A 24,489-nucleotide genomic window follows, 5' to 3' on the forward strand; every position below is an offset into this window, starting at 1 on the left:
AAACTAGAGAAATATGGTAATAGCGCTCATTTGTTGAGTGATTAATTCTATGTTTTCTTGATAAATTGTAGCTCCTAAAAAAATCGATGTACCGTCTGCGTTTATCGTCTCACTTGACATACATCTTGTAAAACTCTTATAGCTCAAGCGGCTTAAGCCAAAGCACCCTTATGACTCAAACTGGCTATTGTATAACTTAACTCAGTTCACATATACCTAGTAAAACTTTACAGCTCCATTATGGTCAGCTCCATAATGGACAGTCATAATCCTTGCGGTTCAAGTCCATTATAAGGGTGGTTTGGCTTAAGCCGCTTAAGTCATAAAAGTTTTACAAGGTGTATGTCAAGTGAGTTTTGTCTAGTTATTTATGAGTAAGGTTCGGATTGTATGCATCAAAATATAGAAGAAATATGTGCACGAATTTTGGTCAAAATATGCACCACTTTATTAAAAAAATGCAGATAAATATGCAAAACATGCATGTGCAATTGTGCAAATATTTAATTTGAATATGTATAGCAAAACAAAATGACAATTTTAATTATTTATTGGGGAAGTACAGGTCTTGCAACGTTTTTTGCAATATAAGAAATCACATTATAAATAAATTAAGTATGTAAGAAAACGCTGTTTACACCGTATTTGTATTTTAGCTATAAATTTTATTAAACCAATTGATTATTAAATGTTTTTCATAATTTTCCATTAGAAACGATTCGTGCTTGTCACACAACACATTTTTTAACATTGAAAACGATCTTTCAACATCGACAGAGGTTATTGGAGCAAATTTTAAATTCCTTATTAGGTATATCTGGATCTATATCCACGTTTACAAATTCTCCTCCCAAAATTTTATTCACAAGCAACAAGGTATTAAAACCTACATTTTTTTCTAAAACAGACTTAAATTTCTAAAAAACTTTTTCACCTATTTTACCTTGAACATTGGATAGTTTTTGAAAACAATTTGTTTCTAGCTGAAAAGAATCTACCAGTGCTAAATTGTTGCATTCAAGTTTTGAAATTGCATCAGCAACTATGGAAAAGTTAGCTTAAATAAATGCCAACTGAGTTGGCAATTCTGTTTTAACAAAAGTTATTTTAGATTCTTTAATACAGGTAGCATCATCTGACAGGTCATTAACAAAATTCTTGATTGCATTGTAGTTTTTGGTATAAAATAGTTACAACTGCATTTAACCATGTTCCACACCTAGTTACAACAGGTTATGGAGATAATGGTAAATCGAGCAATGCATTTCGATAAAATTGTACCATTGGAAATACATTTCTAATTTCCTCAGACACTCTATTTATACCACGAGCTAAGCATGTAAAGTGGATTAAACGAGGAATAGTTATTTACGTGGCAAGCTTAGTAAATTAGCCTTTACGGGCGAGCCGGAATGTTTGCAGGGCGAGCGACGTAGGAACGAGTCCTGTAATCCGGTGAGCCCCAGTAAAGGCTAGTTGCAAGCGAGCCGCGTACAACGTTTTACTTCCTCTTGCTGAAAATCCTGAAAATGAACAACTTTGGCATCGTCTCTAGAAATTTTACTTGAAATTACAGTCATAGAAATTGTAGTTATTTTTCATAGTTTGCTCCGGTAACTATGGAAAATTGAATTGTTTGAAAATAACGGGACTGTCAATTTGTAAATTCGATTAATAATTTAAATAGTTTAATTTTGTTTCTGAGCTCTGTTAATTGTGGAATTCGATGAAGATGAAGAGTTTGAAGGTGATTTTAACGTTAGTATTAGCACAGTATTAGTAAGATTAAGAAAAAGGCCGACGCAGCGAATGTGTGTTTGATTCCGGTGCTGTCATGATAACGTTTTACAGGCAAGGTGCCTGTAAAGCTGCCACAGTAACGCTTTACAGGCAGGGTGCGTGTAAAGGATAATTTACCGAGTTAGTTCAGACGACAGTAAAAGAGCTTTAACAAGACAAGAGGAAGTAAAAAATATTTTTAGGTTCGATGAAGCTTTGCACATGTATGTAGCAGCATCTGATGACATTAATTTGATTTTTTCAACTGTAACTGGTTCCAGAAGAAAAAAGTTCGTTAAACCTTCGCGAATAAACCTTGTAATGGTACTACTTATTATCTGTTTTCCAAAGTTTTTGTGCTAATCAACTATGAAGCGCCACATTTTTCACTGGTCAAAGTTCCAGTCAAGAAATTTGCGACTTAACGTCCACATGAATCGGTTGTTTCATCGACATGAAAATAAATTAGATTATCGGCTATAATTTAACGAATACCCTGCTTTGTTTTTCGAAACACTTAAGGTACTCTCATCGGGAACTGACTTTATGGTACGCTTTTAAGAACTGATCGCAGCTTGCGATTATTCAATTTCAATAAAAGAATATTGGCATTGAGGAATACTTCACACGATACGAAACGATATTCTCGTTGATCTGTCATCTTCTGCGTGTTGGAGAAAGATTCTGGGACAAACTTTGTGACTTCACATTACTAGAGTTCTTCAGCTTATTTTTGTCAAGGGTTGTCCCAATATGCTGAATTATCGAAAAGTTCTTTTCACAAGCGACCTGAACAATAAATTAATTTATATTGTGCATGCTTTACTTCTCGCGTTTAATTGAAAGGTATAAGATATCAATAAATTAAAGCAACTGTTTGAAATTGGGACTAATAAAAATAAATGTGACAAATTCAAAAATATGGCAATGAGAAAAATTTGTATACCTTATTTATCTTTTTACAACACAATCTGCAAAAAACAGATTAAAAATTTTCATCTAACAGTAGTTTGAGATACTTTTTATCCAGTCGTGGACACTTGTAGAAACTTTTGGCATTTTGGACGCGAAGCTCACTTATCAGTACCAAAATAAGGACCGACAAAATTGAAAACGAAACGGGTAAATGATAAAATGAGTAATTACTAGAAGGATACTAATTTCGGAGGCTTTGACGGTCGGAATCAATACATGATCGTTTTCCAGGTTGGGACCGTGTTAATTGAGTTTTTGGGCTCAACGTTTCGCACACTTTCGTAAGTGGTATCTTCAGGAGCAGGGTTAAGAATACGGCAAAAGAGCGCAGTAACTCAGTATGTCAACCAACTCTTTTTTTTTGAGCCCAAAAACTCAATTAACACGGTTCCAACCCGGAAAACGATCATGTATAGAAGGATACTACCTGAAGAATTAAATAAGGGAGAATGAAAATCATTTTAAGCCGGGTGCGGTACAAGGATCATCTCGGTTATTTAGAAAATTGGTTTCCAGAATACATTCAAGTGATTTATTAATCTGTATACTAAACTGACTTGACATACACCTGATAAAATTTTTATGACTGAAGCGGCTTAAGCCAAAGAGTCAAGCCACCCTTATAAGTCAAACTAGCTATTGTAAGCTTTATGGACACGAACCGCAAGGATTATTACTGTCCATTGTTGTCATAATGGAGTTGTCAAGTTTTACGAGGTGTCAGTCGACTGAGTTAAGTTAAACAATAGCCAGCTTGACTTATAAAGGTGGTTTGGCTTAAGCCGCTTAAGTCATACAAATTTTACTAGACGTATGTCAAGTGAGTTTAGTACATACTCATGTAGGTGTACATTTACTAAACAGTGACGTTCAGTAAGGATTCATTTTAATTACTAGTCACTTTAACAAGTACCTAAATGTTTTAGAAGATTTTATGAGCTTGTGTTTTTAAAAACTATATGAATTTGATCAAGCTAAAAAGTGACTGAGTGACCGAAATTGGTTTATTTCATTAATTTTGTGCCATGGTCTAACATCATCTACAGTCACCGCCAAAAAATATTGGACGTCTTTTTTCTGTCATTCTGAATATTTTTATGTAGTCTATGCTTTACTGTTACTTTGATGTTTGATGTTTAAATGATTTATCACGTTGCATCCAGTGTTAGCGTGCTTGTAATATCAGAAATTACAAATGAAAAACAGATTGAACATTATTTTGAAAAATATCAACAAAAACTGAAATCATGAATATTAAGTAAAATGTATTTTCCTTTATTGACCGAAATTGTACCAACTATCATGATGAGTGTAGAGTTGAAGTGAAGAGCAATTATCTTTTTTTCTTTGAAAAATATAATAAAAAATAATACATACCAAACTGAAAGGATTCCTTTTTTTCACATAAAACCTCAATTCTGCCCAGTTGTTGCTCATTTTGAGTATATTTTAATCTACATATATATAATTTCACACGGTATGTGGATGATTATTATAGGGCAAAGTTGAAAATAAATTGCTACTTGCTCATGCGTTCAGTGAAATAATATACCTTGCCCAAACTACATGATTGTTATAATGATCAGGTTCAGAACTTAAAATTTATCGTTAAAATCAATTTCACTTTTGCTACCTACTTGTCCCAGTTATTTGATATTTTAAAAATATATTCATATAGTAGCATTACTGGATCAAGCCTCGGTTGTCTTAATTTTCTAGAGTTTCAAAAAATACTTTCTGTGTCAAATTTACTCTAAAAGAAAGCAGCATTCCTGTCAAAACATCAAACTTGACAGACCGCTGCGACATCACCCAGAAACCGTTGACCATCTGGAGAACATTCGTAGAAGTCGACTGAAATTATAATTACTCTGTGTTTTTGTGTGTGCTTAAAAGATATCTACTGTTTTACAAACTGCAGAAGAAGATGCTTCAGAATGGTGATGCAACATCTTTTTCGAGACATTCATGGCCTTCGCAACCAGTTTTTTGGTTCAGTTGCTCCACAAGCACTGCACAACTTTCTTCGCTAGTGAATGGGCTGATTCTTTGGGATTAATCGGTCATGATTGTTCAGAAAAACTGAAGTCATTATTGCTTTTTCCACATGAAACAGAGCTTTGCTCTTCGCTCTGTCGTGTGAAAATTTTTTTGTCAATTTCTTTTCAGTTTTTTTAATCAATATCTCAAAAGCTTTTCTTTGAAACCAAGGATTTTCTTTTTATTACCTTCAGTAATGTTTCTTCCTAGAACATAACGTAGATCCTGCCTGTGAGGTTTCAAATAATCGGTCCGACAATTCAACTTGTTTCTTTAAAGTTACTGCTGTCAACAATATTTTCTACGTCCATGAAATTACTAAAGAGAGCTACCCACCACTGCATTATGGTTTATAAAAATCACATTTCCGTTCACGCTAATTTTTTATTCTTCCTGGAAGTGCAATTTTTCCCACGATGTTTCCTTTTGTCCAGGAAGATGACGAAATAGTTGTCAAAACCCATCAACGCTTATGTAAAGTTTTTGAGGTATTATGCGGGAATGCATACTAGATATTACAGTGATGTTACAACTTCAACACTTTTTTTAGGTATTTCTTAAAGGTTACAGTTTATAATGCGCAATGCTGAGACAGCATTTCTCCTACCAGAATTTTTGGTAAGTATGTTTGAAATATTGGCATTATATTCAGTAACCGTGGTATTCACACTTTATTAATTGCCTTGCTTTATCAGATTGCGCATTAGAATAAGAAACCTAACTAGAATTTATTTTGGGACCGGATCTAGAAGATATGAATGTTAGAAATGAAGAAACTAGTTTGCATGTAAAAAGTTCTTCCCAACTGTTGCCAAATTCAGCACATATTGATTATTTTATGTGTTATAAGAAGTACGTAAGTTCAAGATTCCGTTTGTGTTTCTCTTGGCAGTTAGCTCTGATCCGTAAGTATACTGCCCGAGGTTAGTACCCGAAAAAATTACAAGGGAACGGTTTTATCAAATTAATAATACCATCTAATAAAGTGATACGGTTATTATAAAATCATTAAACTTTTTATCCGTGCTGTAAAATGATGCAGATGCTTTTTTGTCAAAGTAAAAAGTGTCTGATAAGTAAAAGATGGAACGAGAAATGATACCCAACTTACTTCCTCGTGTAATTGTAATAAATTGATTGCTATTAATCTTTTAAAACGCTCCTAATCTTCGCTTGTTATTATTTTTTTTTTTTTAATTATTAGTAATTACCTGATTACAGTATTTAGATGAAGTACGATTAATTTCAATCGATGAATTAAAACCGCCGTCGGTACGACCGTCACCTCATAGTAGGTGTAAAAAGTATTCCATGCACCTGTTTAGGAGAGGCAAGTATAATAAAATGTAATCGTATTGACCTGAATAACAGATTTCGATTTCGCAGAATCCTTGGGGATCAAGATCATCGAATCAAAAGCGGAAAAGTCAAAATTGTGAAAATGCAGTGCCGTTAAAAACGCCGGTGGAAGGTTGTTCCTCTCATCAAGTGCAACTTGCGTTTTAATTGTATTGTGACAGTAGAGGGGCTGCACATACCTAGAAAGTGGCCCCTCTCCTGCAGGCTTGCAGCTATCCATTCCATTCCTTGCACCGCCGATGTCTTGTTTGTGTTAACCTTCTATCTCGTATGAATCGAGCTGTAATACAGTCGACCAAGCGTGTAATGTGTGAATCCCATCGCATGTGAGCGACGACTTCTTCTCTGTGCCAGTTTAACCTAGCCTGTGACCCACTACTAGCTATCGACAATCACAACCACTACGAACATGAAGGCATTTGACTTGTAGCACTCTCGAAGGCAGTGTCTGGTGTCTTGCGGAAGACTGGGCAAGTGAACACGAGTTGAGGTTGCGGTGATAAATAGTGTCTTTTGTGAACCTTGACCTTCCCCAAAACAGCGGCCGCGAGGAAGATCGGAAAAATACGAGTGACTGAATATTTCCCAGACAAGCTTTTCGAAATTCCCGGCCGCCATGGTAACCGATAAGCCATTCAGGTGATATGTGCTGTTGCTTTCGCTTTGGAACAGTTTAATGTAAATAGAGTTAATGTTTATTAATAATCCTTGTATGTAAGACCTCGTTGCGGTGTGGTGACATAAACACGAGTGTGTGGCAATAAGAATTAAAAACATTCAAAGTCAATAATGGGATAAAATCGAGAATTTCGACAGTACTGTAACTGGTACCTCCGTTTCTAAGGACACGAGTGAAAATGTTAAATTGCACGGATCTCGAGTGTATTCTTCATCATCATCATTATTACGCCCACCTGCACCATCTCAAACATGGAACGCATGTGGAAGAAGGAGGTTAGTACCAAATAGACCAAATTAAATCCTTGATAGTAAGAGTACTTTGCCTTGAACCGAAGGTAAATCGGTTAAGATTTCCCTGTTCGATCGATACTTTTTACTTTTGCATCAGGCGGTGCACCGCTGCAACAAAATCCCCCAGAAACAAATCACAACACCTATGAAACTCGCTAATAATTTTTTATGTTGTCGTAAGCAATTTTGTCACGACAATTATTGCTTCAAAAATGTTTGATTTCCTCACGATTTGCTTGCATCAGGCCAAGTTTGGCAATAGTGATGAACAGATTCGTGAAAACCATAAATATCATGTTATTAACCCGTAATGATAAAATACTAAAAATCCCGTTTCTGTTTTCCTTGAAATGCGAAAAAATTACTTTGCATATTCATATTTGGTTTAATAATGTCAGTGGGTCTGAGCTGTTTTATCTTAATATTTACAAAACACCTACAAATAAGTGAAACCTTATGTTTTATTTGTACACTTTCAAAAATTATTCGCATTTCATACTAATTAGTAAATCACGTGCTGTTATTATTAACGCTCTATTAAGAACACCTAACTTTTAAAAATTGTTTTATTATTCATCTTCTTAATGAATGACACAAAACGGTTTTTTTCATTACCCAGAATATTTTCGAATCGGTAATTTCTAGTTGCTTCCACCAGCATCACATCGAGTATAATGGATTCGATAGCTCTGTAAATATTGAATTAACAGAGATATTTTGGCAGCTTATCGACATAATTGTTTGAACAATTAAACGATGACTCTTGTACTGATGTAGTAACATTCATAGCAACAGAACATGCTTTGTTTTAAATAAAAGTAATGATTCACTAACATTTTTTCCACAGTTATAACACTGATCTCCAAAAAGTTAGATCTCATTAAAACTGTGTATACGCAGGACGTTATTTTACTGTTTGTAAAACCCTAAATGACGAGATAATCTCGCGCCAGAATTGTACTTTTAAAATTTCACTGTGACGTCAAGAAAGAAACGGCTTTTGTTTATCACACTTTGTTCGTTTCTTTTATGAAAAAGCGAACAAAGTGTAATAAACAAAAGCGGTTTCTTTTTTGTGCATACAATGTTTGAAAAAACAAACATACCTACTAGATAAAATTTCAGTTAATACAAAAATAATGTTCTGAGTATACCTACTTGTTGTGTCTACCATATATTGTTTTATTCTACAAAAGTATTTACATGAATTCAAAACAAAGATAATTCCAGGGATACGTAAGAATAATAGGAGCAATTAATATAAAGTCAACTTATGTGTACATATATCTAATGTATTATTGTGTTATTTGGGAATCCACAGCAATTACACTATAATGAGATAGAGCAAATCAAAATGAGTTCTAATTTGTAGAGTAAACATCAACAGAGTAAAAGGCCTTGTGGACTAAATCTTTTTAATATCAAGACACTCAAATGTCTTTGGCAATATATTGTAAAATTTAATACAAAACTATGACTTACATTTTGTCAGCTTCAAGAAGTCATAACTTAAGTCATCACTGTTATTTTTATAATTGTAGATTTTATTCGCTATAGGATCCTTATCTGTTTCGTTCCGAATCAATCAAACCAGTAATAATATTATTTTTACTCAAAGATAGTCGGTTCTGAAAAAATCACGCTTTTTTTTGGGTTAAGAGAAATTCGTCTTTTTGTTTGGCCTGTTCGGTTGTTATTCCTACATTGCCTATAGAGGTGTCAACTATAAAGTGTGATTTCTGCATCCTTTAAATAAGAAGGTAGATCATTCGTGAACAAAGAAACAAAATGGATCCAAGAACTGAACCTTGCGGAACTCCATGTGGAATGTTGGCACCATTTGAAAGTACTCCGATAAAATATGTTCACCGAGTACAATTATTTTAAAATGGCATGATAAGTCTGACACTATCAGGATAAAATTGTAAAAACAAAGTTTACACATTTGAAATTTATGATTAAAGGAATAAATATTTCTAAAATAGCACAAACAATGGAGATTGTGAAGAATGAAAATTAAATCTGGCATAATACTAATGACGAAAATTTGGACAATATTGACATTCACTTTTCCTTAATTAAAATTCTTCAAAGCATTTTTGTTCGAAATAGCTGTGTTAGTGCATCTTTAACATGTGTGATGGTACTGTAGTGTTGCTGTCGTGCCATGACTGTAATAATACATAAATGTTCCCAAAAATTTTTAACTGAGCCGTTATTTAAAATAGAAAGTCGAATAACACCTCTATTTCCTGTGTATATTAAGCGGTAAATTCTTAATTTTTATTTGACAGTTTCTTGGAAATGCATTTAGCAGTAATGAGTTTTTGTAGTAGAAACTACTTTTTTTTCCTTTACGTGGTGTTCAGTTCTAAGAAGTGGAATGTCCTTCGATAACACTTAATCGCGAGTTCTGTAAACAAGCTTTAAATTATGAGAACAGTACTCCAAAACTAACATTAAAGCTCATAAAGAACATTGTCAGTAAGCAGCGTATAAGTACTTACATTAATTATGCAGAATACAAAAATTATATGACGTCAACCTTGAGTACAACAAGGTCTTGCAAAAACGAATAGCAACATTTCTTCGCGATACGCCGCATACATAACATGACTTGCCAAATAATTAGATAATAGGTACTAGTAGGTGCAGGATAAGACCAGAAAATTTTACAACTCGTCGATATACCTCCGGGCACGTCTATGTAATCAGCAAATACATATGTAATAAAAATTATCTGATACAAGAGGAAATAAAATTAATAATTTAATTTCTATATCAATTTTTTGTTACGTTGTTTATGGTTAGCGTTCCGGGATTCTTTCTAAATTCGAACATAATTAATAATCGTGTTTAGAGTTTAAGGACGATGCTATTTGCATAAAAGTAAAAAAATTGCGAATAGCCTCAGCAAAACTTGAATTGATTAACAAAGCTAATTGTTTCCCTATTTCCGTGTCGATAAAATTGTTTTTACGATATTATTGGTATAATGAGTCAGAAATGTGATTGTTCGGCTAAACGTATGTAGTTGTCGTTGATTTTTATTTTTATTACTATTATTGTTATTAATGTTCTTATTATTATTAATTAAAACGTTTAGTATATTCGATTTACATATAATTATTTCTATGTATAATTTCTTAATTATTGTTAGATGAAAAAAAAGGCATCTTTGTTTATTACACACGCCACTGGACAAAAATAGTGCTATTAGTATTTTAATTCGTGGTTAGGTATTTGAGAACAAGAATCCGTCTATTTTTTCATTCTTCTGTAGTACAGACATATCATAGATTGTACTGTAATAAGTATCAAAATGGTACCAATGCATGAAATTAAATTACGAACTTTGATATTTTTAGTTAACTAGTTGTGCATACATTTTTTCGATGTTCAAAATGTAAGAATTTTTTATGGACAAATAAAACAGTTTTTAACACAGGTTCCCTAGAGGTCACCATCTTCTTTCACAAAAATTCAGCATCTATAAAAAAGATTCCCTCCCAAGAGTTCACTATTGACATCAAGTCTTTTGTTTCAACTTGAACGATTTCAAAATTATTCCAATAAATCAATATGTGATCAAAATTATTTCGTCTCTTCGATTTTATTTGCCTCCCTGTAATCTGTTCCAGTTACGGCGCATTACATCATGGGAGCTTTCAAAAGTTCTGCATGCAAAACTAATTAATTCCTCAGTTAATTTAATAAGATGCCTGTACATTTAAAAACCCATGAAGAGATGCCTATTATTTGTTAACCTGATTTTCATTGCTTATGTTTGGTTTATGTAAGGAAAATGATGCAACTGCATCTTAGTTGTGTTAATAATACATCCGCGGTTATTCGCAGAAATCTAAATTACCCACTGATTAGGCACACCTTGACTTAACATTGTTTTTTATGTTATTGATGACCGTCTGATTCTGACCGGAATAAAATTCTGTCAAAGAAGGACGTCCACTTGACGACAAATAAATATCACTACCTGCATTAAAATTTCGATCACATGCATTTTATGACTTAATATTACTGGAAACTCCTTGGTAGCGATGATAATTAAACGACAATAAAACCACCAGGCTGATGGACGCAAGGAAATAAGAGATACTGGGTGTCCCAGAGTGGGTGTCAATATCTGTGCTGAAGTTTAAAACAACTTGCCGTAAAAATGATGAGTGCGTGTATTTTTATTCCTTATGAGTATGAACTATCAGACTTCAAACACCTCTTTAAAGATATGATATTAAATACACACTGAGTATACAAAAAGTTTTTTTTTTGTAAAGAATTTTTGGCGAAGTAGAGATATTATTTATATTTAACACTGTAATAAGTGATACAAATTAAACCGTACCTTGACCATAATCACTACCTTTCCTTCGAGAACTGTAGAGGGACGCCCGGTATACAAGTATATACAAGTGACTCATTAATTATTTAAGTTTATTTCCGAGTGAATGCGAAGAAAGTTACCGTTTCGCCATTTCGGTGTCTTGAACATCCCACAAATTAGAATACACAATAAACAAATTATATTAATGATTATCACAATTAAGTGTGTTGTTCCTCTAGAGAAAGTGTCAATCTTTGTATATCGATGTTTGATGTGTGGAACAAAATTAAACGTTCGCACATAAACGAGCACTTTATATTAAAATCTGGACAAATTAATTGAACGTAAGGTAACCAATTATTTCTGCTAGAACTGGAAGAGTGAATACTCCTCTCTCAGGCTTATTTTCGTCGTGTTTATGAATAGTAGTGATCTAGTTTAATTAAAATCATATAACTCTTGAATGAGCGTTTATTAATGGGTCTTTAACTAACTAAAAAATATACAGAAATGTCGAAAAGTTAACCTTTGCGTTATATCATATGCCTGTTAATTGTTTTTGAGAAGTCAAGGTCAATTAACCACGACATGTTCTTCAGTGGCCTTCTAGGTGATATGAAAATAAATTTAATGACACCACACAATACGGTAATTGCCATGTAGAGTATGGTGCAGGCTTCTGTATTGTGGTGAAAGCATTGAGTAACATATGGTTGTATGATTTTCGCCTGTGGCATAACTGACCGATAACAATTTGTATCAGATCATGTGAAGTGTTTCGTGGAACTATACATGCATTGGGGATTTACCTTTCAACTTCTGTTGAAGACGGATGACGTAATAATCAGTTCTACAAGTTATTATTACATTGCCCCTGTTTACTCAAAACCCACATTATGCAATTGGTTTGTTGTTAATTAACATTTATATTATGTACCAGTCGCACTGGTTTGTTATTTTTGTTGTTATCTTAATATTTTGGAGATTATCAATTTAAAAACTCACAAGTGTTTTTATTTCTGTTTCGAAATCACTAATCAATCACTGGGATTAACGTTGAAGATTTTTCTTCGAATTGTCAATGTAAAATACGTTGTTAGTTACAGCTGAAACAAATAGCTGTATACAATGACCAAGCAAAGGTACTATTGCTTCTAATCAAACAAAAACTCAAAAATAATTACTTTCTCATTTTAACATTTACATAATAATTTTTGTAAAAGAAACTACGAGTTCAATATACATTTTCATAAGTACTTTTGAGCACCACCAGTTACGCTAATTTCTCCTTACCGTAATGGATACTCTTGAACGTTTCAACCCATCGTTATGAAAATGGTAAAAATTTTTTAGAAAGTGATCAATCTACTTTTTGATTATTATAGTCTTTTAGGTTTTTGTACCTGGACGAGGGGAAGTATCCACACCGTTATCGCAAAAGCTATTTTTAGAGTAGTCCTGAAAAATACCAGACGATATATTTTAAACCAAATTAAGCAAATATGAATACTAATTAAGTTATTTTTATTGCCTCGGGTCGTAATTTGTCGGTGGAATAATTTCGAGTTATTTTCTCCTTTATCTGGATAATACCAGTTTGAGCCGTAAGGCACGAGTTTTTGTCACAAGTACATACTTTAAATATGTACACTTGAAATTTATTGTAACGACAAATTCTATTATTATTATTTACAATCATAATATTTTTCAACTGCAGTAAACCTTTTTCGTGAGCCCATCGTAATGAATTATGGATGTTATAATTACGACTATCACGCAGATAATTCCCGTCATTAAACATACATTATTACAGGTACTTTTACATCTTTTCATCTCTAAAGTCTGATAAAACACGGCCATAAAACGATCAGAACCAGACGAAATCGGTACCTAATCAAGGTCCGTTTATAGCCAAAACTCGTTCACTACTCATCAGTGTTTTATTTTTCGTGAATTTGCAACCATTTCGCTAACCTTCGCACACTTGCAACCTGATACTGTAACAGGTGAGTACCGCGAGTACCATAAATAATTCGCATGCGGCACAAAGAGAATAGTGAAGCGGCATTCTGGTAACGGTATGTTGATTTATGATGTCATATGAGGGAATGTAGAACGTTTCACCTGATCATATACAGTGATTGCCGCCTGATTTGCGAAAATCGTTGCCCAAAGTCGACGGCGGAGCGGCAAAGCACAGCAAGAGACCATTTCGCTACAAGACGTCTCTTGAGACTTGACGAGTTGCGAGTTATCATTGGATGATTGTACCCGCAATTGGCGGTAATTCAACGTATCCTCATTGCCACTCAAATTGTCGAAATCATTAACCTTCAACATATAATTCACTTGTTTTCTATTGCCACAATTGCCATATATCTCATTCGTGCAATTCGTTTATTATTATTTATTTTAGTATTCTTGTAAGTACCCTCAATTTGCTAACAGTTCAAGAGGGTGAATTACGAGACCGTGATTGCTTATGACATATTTAGTTCATGGTTTAGCAACGCGCAAAATTATGGTGATGAGCGGTTCTTCCTGTGGCTGTGTGTTCTGCAATCACCACATGATGTTTCAAAATTGAAAAAATGTGGCCAGATGCGTGCTTACCAAAGTGTTTATGATACTTCAACATTTTTTTTTTACGATAAGCAATTTGTTCTAGTGCAAAAATGTTTAGATGAAACTCAAATTGGAGGTAATGCTTTTTTTAAGTAATTTTTCATGGTCTTTGTTTTCCTTTTTTATTATTCTACCTTTAGTAACCGTGACTGTATTTTCGCACAAGGTTCAAATAAAGCAATGTAAATTAGTTCTATCGTTTTATTGTATTATTAAAGTGCAGTCCAATGAATAATTTTTTTGTGTAATTAATCCCCGAAATACCTCAAACTCTCCCAAAAATTTTTAAGAGGCGTCTCATCATATGAACTTCATTCCCGTTAACAAACATTTTCGATGGCTATCTTCTGGTTGTTTCTATTCCGGTCAGTACTTTAATATTATTTTTCAAGTTATTTCGGAATACCCCTCGACAAATCAATTCAAGTAAATTAGCCAGAACAGTTGAAAATCCCATATATTTTATTTTTTAAGTAGATAATTTAATTACACAAAATTTATAATTAAAAACAACCCTTTTGAAATGAAAGTTACTTTATCATTAAGCGATTGCAAGGTGTAGCAACCATAATTTTTATAATAATGGAGAAGGTACCATCTGAAGCTAAAACTTAAGTAGATAATTTCATCTAATTATTGCATCTTGTCCACCATTATCGAAAGGGATAGTTCAGTTCGAAGAAGAGCATTAGGATCCACTCTAACAGATGTTTCTAACTTATTTATGGTGGTGTATCACAGTCCTGCTGTAAATTCATATAAAGCTACTTTAGACACCAATCTTTCTGTAGCGCCAAAAATTTTATAGTCAAATTTCGAGAACGAAGTAGCGTAAACATGTATACTTCAATGGAAAATTTGTACTGTCTAAATATTTAGTAAATTTTGTCCCACTGAACTTGTTAAACAGACAAAATTTGACTTAAGCTACTTGAAAGATTGTAGATTAGAAGAGGTTCAGTGATAGGTAAAAACAAAAATAGGATGTAAACACTTGATCATGTGTCTTATAAGAGAAATGGAGACAACACTTCATACACGAAAATTACAAAGCTACTGTAAATTGATAGTGTTAGACAGGGCCGGCTCAACACGGTAAGCGAAAGATGCACCGCATCATTCCCTGGTGCTTTGTCATCCTTAATTTTAAATTTAAATTTCGATTAACATTGAGATAAGTCTAAATCAAACATAATTTTGAAATCATATCTATTTCAAAAATATTAAAAATTGAAACATTTTTGTACTATATTTATTTTTATATTTAAATATTGATTAATCATAATTTAATGTATGTTTGTTAATAAAAAATATGTTTATAAAAACATGTGATTACAGAATTTTATTTCTCACTTTCCGACCGTAAGGCAAGGAAGTATAGCAATCGAGTCTATCGGCCGAATTGTCAGTTTCATATTTTCTCGACATGTTATGACCTCTAGAGTAACAAAAAAAGTGGTCTCCCATTTCCGTCTGTCTGGCTGCCTGCCTGTCTGTCTGTCTGTAGACAAGTAATCTCCGAAACTACTGGACCGATTGTTGTCCCATTTTGTATGTATATTAGGAAGGATATCATGTAGATGGTTACACGGTAATTAAAATTTGGCTATTCATCCCCATGACGTCATCTCCAAAATTTATAATAAAAAGCTTTTCTAAATTTGATAAAATCAGATATTCTCGCACTTGCGATGTGTGGATCTGTGTCGAATTTTCCCCCTAGACATCCAGAATTTTTGAAAAAAATTCAAAACTGAAGAACAATATTTTGAAATATAACTTTGAGACTGCAAAACCGATTGCTCTGAAATCTTGTAAATATTTTAAGTTATCGTAAGCATGGTAAATTTTTAATCAGAATATCTGTTTATCCCCCTCAAAAAATTGATGACGTCATCTCAAAATTTTTTCGAATAAATGCTATCCAAAATGTGCAAAATATAATGAGTCTATTCTTATGATTTATCATAATATAATCAAGTTTTTAAATTTCTTATACAGGGTTATTCAGCATGTTTCTTTACATTTACTTTAACGTTACATACATATCTTTATTTTAAATTCTCATAAAAAAATAAAATTCGCATTGTCAGATTTTATAATTTTTCGAAAAAGCTGGATTTGTTTTATTGTGTTTCAGGCGAAATAACCTTCGAGCATTTTTTTTTACTATAATAAAAGGGCGTTGAGCAATACGTTGCATCGGGGCGCCTGGTCTGTTAAAAGAGAAACGAAATTATAATTTTATTATAGAGACTATAAAAAACGACTATTAATATGATGAGCAAAAACTTTTGAAAATACAAATAATAAAAAGTTTGAAAAAAACGAGTACTTAACCTGAAAATAAAGAACACTAGCAATCCTTTAGACGATAGAAGTGTAGAGAACGTTCTTCCGTCAGTAAAGGACAAAGCTATGAATTTTAAGTGAATGATTTGATTAATTAACAGTATATGGAAAATTGTTTTCCATTCAGAGATGTAAGTTATGTGAAAAAAAAACCAGTTCCTTAATAATAAAAACTTTAACATTTACTAGTCTTTTTACTATCAACCTTGAAAAAAAAACATAAAGTGAAAAATTTAAAAGATAAGTCCTATCATATAGATTACACCTCACGACTTCATAAATTTTTATTTTAAGTTCAAGGTGAGACATAATTGCGAATATTATTAACTTTATTCGGTTGTCGTTAAATTGTAAAATTTAGGAAATAGTTTTTGTTGTGCGACACACGATTATAAAACATTGACATTTAAAATCCGAGCGATAAGTGACCCCAAACACAATGCATACATCACAATACATAAAAGCCATGACATTTTATAAAAGTGAAATAAAATCGAATCGATAATAAGTTTTCATGCCTCCGAATTAACACAATACAAAGAAAAAGAAATCTGCAACAGCTGATTGACGTGATATCTACTTCCTAAAGTGGCGATCTTCAACTGTGAACCACTGTCCCTATAAATGTCAGAGGGTACAAGGATCCTCGTCAAGATTACGAAGCAGGGAAAGTTGGCACAATCAAAATCTATTATTCACTGTTAATTATGATGTTATTAATGTTAGACGCGCACTGTAAGACTCAAACATCTCTTCTGCGGCAAAAGCTGTAATCACTTAGTTTAAACCCCCATTAGGTTTAATTCCTTGCAAATTTCTGTTTCCTGCGTAGACGGAAGTTAATTGTCTCAACGGAAGTGGATGTCGTGCATGTTTTTCACTCTCGTTGATTGTTTTAATATAGTGTTCACATGATGTCAACCTTCCCGATTATTTTCTAAGCTTGTAGAAAGAAAAACCTATTCCTGGTTTGCAAACGCTGAGAAAAAGGAAAGTAATTTTAGATAAAATAGGAACTGTGCATTCTGTTAAAAACAAGTGTAACATAATGCTTATAAAATTACAAACGGTTAAAATAGCTTCTAAATTAGCACTATTTAAGTTGCGATCAACACCCGGTCTGTTGAGCTTTTAGTAAAACAAACACATTGGGGAGGTTAACGGTATAAAATTGAACTTTTTATTATTTTTGTAAATATTTGTTGATTACGTGCTTGAAGGCATAATAATTATTTTTATAATTACGTATACAAGAATCACCTTAGTGCTACATGTTAATTTAGTAAAAAAAAATCGCCCTGACCTAAATGATCTTTCTTCCAGTTTTAAGCAGATTGTTTGAAGATCAGATTCATGTGATCGAGATCAATAATTGCAAAAATACATAATACAGGATTACACCGATTACCTTTCGGCAAATAAGCCATGAAATATGAACTTCAAGGCTCTTTAACACAGTTGCATCTCGTCATGCTTTAGATTATTTGAAGTTCAATTTACACGTTGTAAGTGGAACACGTAGAACAGTTACTGCCTTACTGTTGTTTTAAATAGGTTCAATATCTGTCTATTTGCATAAATACACCAATAACGTATATCTATAGTAAGAAAACTGGGGTAATCTGCCCCGTTTTCACGCAGAAACGTCTAAATATTTAAATTTCTTCCTCAAATGTGAGGCATTTTTACTCCCAAATAAAACACTTTCCTATTTCGAAACAAAAGTTGCTTTTACAAAATGTCACCATTGTTCCTACCGACTGTATAACTAACTACTTAAGACAAAAAAGAAAATCGTTATGTCACTCTTGTGGGGGTCTGAAAATTTGGCACATTATGTAAAACTGCGTTGCTTAGATATTTGAAAGTTGCTCTTCTAGTCTTAAACTGGAGTCTTTATCAGCAGTCATTATTTGTTCAAACTGATGTATACAATTCTGACCTGATTTGATCCACTTATTTCAACTTTTTTAATCAAAATTCTTGTCACCATTTGATGGTTCCTGCCATAAATTCACATCATGTCAAAATAGCTGCATCGTTAATTAATACTTTACATATTTAAATGACACATTAACGCTTACATTTCCAAGAAGTACCATAATTTACATAGTGATGCAATCCGCTGTCTACACATCAGTGATTCTCGATTATTTTCAGAATTTTGAAACGTCACAAAGATACTTAAAAGTGCGTTAGATTTCACACGGCTGAAATTCGATCTCTGCTAGGAAGAATCAGATGAACAGAGAAAGTCCATCAATTTCAGTTTTAATCAGAAGCATACAGTTCATGTTTATCAGAAGGACGACCGTTTTCACTGAAACCGTTCCATTGTTCAGCCTTTTTCCGGATGTGCTAATTGAGTGACATAAACATGAACCTGAGAGAATGTTTCCTGTAATAATGTTACGTTTGTTAAGGAACGTACTTTTAAATTGCATTTTACTATATGCAGTCACGTTTGTTCCATCTTTTAATATTAATTAGGTGTTGGTACTGTATTGTTTGCTGACCACAGCGTTGGATTTCGAAAGGGTTTAATATGGTGCTACCTGTTAACAATAATAATGGTTTTTTTGAAAGATGTGTCACGCTTAACCGCCGACCATACTATTAATTGCAAAATGATTTTGTAAATTATTTAAATATATGTATTTCTATTTAACAGAGAATGGCATTTACAAGAAACTTAAGAATGTGGTAGCATATATGCAATAGTGTGTAAATCTGTAAGTCATTGTTGATTGATTTTCGAAACTTCCGCTGATTTCATAATAAGACCCTCTGGTCATTCCGGATAATTAGATGTCAAATGTTAATTCCGTTGTTGCTGTTGGAGACACTATTACCTTCCATGTCGCAAACAGGAAAATAACGAAAGTCCCATTCTCCAAATTTACAAATAATAATAGGCAAACAATGTGACTTTCCAAAAGGGACGTGTGTCTGATAAAAGTGAGCTTTACAATGTTTTTGACACTTGTGGCAAGTGGTTTGTAGATGTGGTAAATATGAGAAAATTGTGCACTTCGTCCAAAATGTCCAGTAAGTTTCTTATAGACGTGGTAGTATGTCATTTTTTGCGCTTCTATTTTTCATGTAATTAACCGTAGTTATAATAATGATACAGACTCTACGTCAAAATTAGCACTCCTAGGACGATAATTATTCCTACAGCTTGCACGCTTTAATAAAATTGTGTTACCACTTACGACATTACTTTTTTTACACAGATGATGACGTTTTAACTGTTTATTATTAAAAAACAGTATAATTTTTATAATAAATAATAAGTGGCATGCTTAGATCCTAAGTTGTGTACTGTTTATTAAATCTGAGTATTTTATCACATACGAGACAATATCAAGTACATATAGACTTATTGATTAACATCTTGTTGTTGTAGAACCAGGTATTTTATCAGCGTTTATCTTTTTTTCAAAAAATTTTAAGTCTCGAACTACGAACTTACATTTTTGCTCGATTTGTGATATTTATATACGGTTTAAAAAGTTTGTGAAACACATGTATACTGCAACACTTACATTGTATTCAAATTAAAGAACAACACTGGAAGAAATTAACAACGGGGGTTTTAATAAAAAAAAAGAGTTAAGATCGATGTTTGATCGAATAGAAGGAAATGTTTTTACAGAATAGAAGACGATACAATTTATTGCAACGGAATATTTTTATTGTAAGTGCTTATTACAACATAAAGTGAGAATCATATTTGAAACGTGTGTCCTTCACTTTTGGATTGAAGTTGCTCTAAGAATAACTGCTTCAATGCTTATAGTTGCCAGTTTTATCAACCGCTCTTGCCAATTTAAGAGTCACTGGGTTATCATCAAACTTTTCATCACAGTGTAAATACAGATAGACAATAGTGCTATAGACAATAGCTACTCACCTGAATTTTAGTAATCCTTAAAATTAAGCAAGCGTTTGAGAAATTAGTTCAGGAATTTGTACAGGAAATTGAAATCTTATCTTGATCATTTCAACATTTAGTATATTTACTTACATTTACCATCCAAGGTAGAAAGCGTTCACATGCCGATTAAAATAAAATATTCTTTACATTGTCTGAACTAAAATTGTATGCTCTCATCTGTAGGATAGAAGTTAAAGGGAAACGGGTTTCTGCCTTAATTCTGCGTAAAATATTTAATACGTATATATAAATTCTTTAGTTTGATTACGAAACTTTACTTTATTCTCTCTTTGTTTCCACATAAGATATTTCTATTGTTATTAGCCATAGACATTCATATTGTATGCTTGCTTTATTGTTGATGTATTTTTTACTTGTTAATAATTGTTTACTTTCTTTACTTACACTTTTTTCTCTTTTTCATCATACTTTGTTTCCTTCCTGTTTTAAATCAAAAACAACGATCCCCCCTTAAACTCACCCCCATGGCACTTGTCAAGTCTCTAACAGCTTATTCACTTGCTTAACTCCTTCATTTGGTTTTAATTCTATTCGCTTTTCCAATTTTATCTTCTTGGTGTTCTTTTCTTCTTTGCCCCTTTTCTATTCATTAGCTTCCACTATTTTTCGACTTGCTCTGTTTATGAAATCTGTAAGCACTTGCTATTGTTTTCCAGTGTTTTTCATCCTGGTTCCAATAGCTGTTCTTTTGCTCTCTTTTCTTGAAGAAGAAGCTTTGTTTTTCTTTATCTTGTAGTAACTTTTTTTTCTTCAGTTTTATTGACATTATTCATATGCTAATTTTTACTTAGATAAAAAACGTCTGTTATTTTGTTTTGAAATGTGTGATCCTTTTTTGTTCACATTTGCGACAACAATTTCGGACGAAAATATTTTATTTACAGTTGAGATATTTTTTGAATAACAAATAAATATTCCTAGGATTAAAGAAGACGTGCTATTAATGTCGGCTGGTTTTAAGTTATCTCATGTAACTAACACTGAAATATGAAAGTTAAATTCTCACTGGTTTGTATAAAAATTGCAAAAGTCCACATTAAAATGTAAAGTTCCTTAACAAAATCACACTGCTCAAAATGAAAATTATAGAACGGGATAAATTTCAGCGAACACGTAGATAATAAATATAAAACCATTGGTTTAGATTTACTCTCATATTACTTTAAATTTTACTTTGTTTTTATCAAGTGATTAACGATTAGTTTTAAAAAGCTTTGTTATTTTCTTATTGTTAATATTATCTCCTGTATTTTTTGTGTCTGCAAATTGGTTTCATATTAATTAAATATGTAGTAAACAAAATTTACTAAAGCAAAATAACAATATCGAAAATCAATTGTGAAACCCTGTAGCATTTGTATATAGAGGTTAGAGTCGCTTAAACAGGGAGCAACGTGACGTTACATCCATAACAATTTTTTTTGTTAAAATATTTAAACTCAAGACATGTAATATCTAAATGGCGTGGTTAGTTAAAACAGTATTTAAAAAAGTTGGTCCAAGTTTATTTAGACAGAACTTTCCTCGCTCTTGAAGCACAGTAAAACATACCCAGCGTTTTGGCAAAATTTTGATGGCGTATTCTCAAAATTTTGGGAAAATAGGGTGAACCGTTCTTGGTTGAATTAATAAAAAAAAAATTGAGAATGTTCGGGAATCGAATTCGAACCTCTGCCTTTATTTGCGAAACTAACATTCTTTCAGTAGTTCTACGGAATCGGCTTATCCGAGTTCGTATTTATGTATCTAGAGAAGAAGAAGAATTCAACAGTAAAAATTATAGTAATAATATTAAACAAAATCAAGGTGGATTCATGGGCCACAACGACAGGCGTACATTATCGTAAAAATTTTAAATGACCTTTATTACACGACGTCATCAAATTATTATTGATTGGGTGATTCGACAAACTTTAGTCTACACGATACTCTTAACATATCTACTTATAAAATTTGGCTACAGTCGCAGTCGGGAGATCTATTTTTTCATACTCTAGTGATCATGAAACATCAAGAAAACATGAAAGAAGTCATTCGTCCGATGGACCCTATTACAATACTTCTTTAGCTCGAGAAGTAAAAACTCAATCAATTAAAAAAAATTTTGTCCAGTTGTGTACTATACCGTGTCTCTAGAAAATGGCGGATTAATTTTTCGCTACACTCTTAACAATCAACTGATGAGTCTGGGAAAAATACTAAAAAAATTCCTTCTCACATTTTGGTGGAGTTATAATGATTTTAAAATTGGTTCTTTTGCTACGTTTAACAACTGAACAACACATTCATTATCACATTGACTAATAATAAATCTTTTAGTTAATATTTCTCTGGCCCTTGACAATGTTTAGTTACCATTTCAGTTCGTATGTAGTTAAAATATGGTTGTCTTGTTTTTGTAATAATTTGATAAAATTCCATTTGACAACAATGTTTGCCTGAAGCGAAGGTACAAATCAACAAAAATCGAATAAGCAGTTAAAAATGTTTGACGTATCAAAAATTATCAAAGTTTTCAAAACCCTACGTTTAAAATATGTTCGCACTTAATTTTAGGTCCCCTGGTGTTTTATTTTCGGATAAATTTAGCTTTTACTTAGTGTTTTATTTTTAATGAATTTTAAAAAAAGTCTTGAGTGCCGCAGTGTTTTTTTTTTTAATTTGGGAGACTCTTAGGTACCCATGGTGTATTATTTTGGGAGCCCATCGAAATTTTTTTGTAAATTATTTAAAACAATTTTGGGAGACTTTGGTGTTCTATTCCTGACCTGTTTTTGAGATAATTTTTGGAACCCGTGTTTTTTTTTTTTTAATTTAAAACAATCTCGAGGTTCTAGGTATTCCTGTTTGGAAAGAATTTGAAAGTGCTTTGAAGCCTCTAGTGCCTTTTCTTATAATAATTTAATTAAATTTCTTAGAGAATATGTGATTTGCCAAAATCAGTCTTAACAGGTACTAGCCGCATCCACCCGCCCTCTCTTTCCTTGGAGGGTATGTCATTTGCTAAAATCGGCCTTATTTTAGCAGGTACTAGCCCCCGCCCACTTACCCCCTCTTTTCTTAGAGAGTATGTCATTGGCCAAAATCAGTCTTATTTTAGCAGGTACTACCCCGCCCATTAGCCCTCTCTTTTCTTAGAAGGTATGTCATCGCCAAAATCAGTTTCATCTTATAAGGTACTAGCCCCGCCCATTCACCCTCTCTTTTCTTAGGGGGTATGTCATTTACCAAATTCAGTTTTATCTTAGCAGATACTAGCCTCGCCCACCCACGCTCACTTTTCTTAGACGGTACCTCATTTGCCAAAATGAGTCTTATCTTGACAGCTACCAGAATCACTTTTATCTTAGCAAGTAGTGATGTGATGACTAACTTCTACAAAAAATGATCAAAATTTGAATGAGGAATTTTGAACATCTTCTCTAGTGTTTAGTTGGTTATTCTTTAATGGATTTTACTTTTGTTGTTTTTTTTTATAATTTATAAATGTCTTATTAAATGTTTTTTTTCTTGTATTATTTATTAATGAAGACCAACAGTTTGTTTTATTAATTATAATGCACTATGATTAATGGCTATTGGTTGTTATGGTTATTGTCCTAAAAAAATAAAAGGTGGATTTCAGTCACCATCGTTCCTAAGAAATCAGAAAGTAAGCCGAAGGTATTTACGCATTAGGTGCGTGCAGTGTTGCCAAATTTATTTTTATAAAATTATGGTTTTTTCGTAATCTACATTATAAATATTTTTTTTATATTTTTTTTTGGGACTCCCAAAACCCCCACACATAACGTACTGAAGAGTAATCCCCCATTTTCCAGACACCCGGTATAGCATATATCTTAAGTTGTCAAAAAGAAAGTGTTTCTTTCACGATTTACAAAAATTTTGGAAACTGTATTAAATAATAAATTCTGCCGTCAAAAGGTAAGTATACATTAGGGAAAACTAAAAAAAATTGATTTCACACTGGTGAGTGTGACAGAGCCGAACCCTTAAAAACATTTTTTTAACATGATCAGCAAAATGTAAAATTAGTGTTTAAGGTACTTTCCAAAATATAGTCTGTTTGTTCTTACTCTGG

The 24,489-nt window shown here is 32.7% G+C and overlaps 1 protein-coding gene across 2 annotated transcripts in view; it reads left to right on the forward strand.

The window, feature by feature from the left end:
* Window positions 1–6,597: 6,597 nt before the first annotated feature.
* Window positions 6,598–24,489, forward strand: part of LOC135126909 (uncharacterized) — a 114,259-nt gene continuing 96,367 nt past the window's right edge. Inside the window, exon 1 of one of the 2 annotated variants that reach the window (XM_064053127.1) lies at window positions 6,598–7,107. In XM_064053127.1, the coding sequence (XP_063909197.1) occupies window positions 7,011–7,107 (97 nt within the window). In that variant the 5' untranslated portion in view covers window positions 6,598–7,010. The remainder of the gene's footprint in view (window positions 7,108–24,489) is intronic. The other variant, XM_064053128.1, reaches the window with a different exon arrangement.

Source organism: Zophobas morio, unplaced genomic scaffold (genome assembly GCF_036711695.1).
Source record: "Zophobas morio isolate AGI-343-1 ecotype UQ-CSIRO unplaced genomic scaffold, CSIRO_AGI_Zmor_V1 ptg000011l, whole genome shotgun sequence".
NCBI classification, from domain to species: Eukaryota; Metazoa; Arthropoda; class Insecta; order Coleoptera; family Tenebrionidae; genus Zophobas; species Zophobas morio.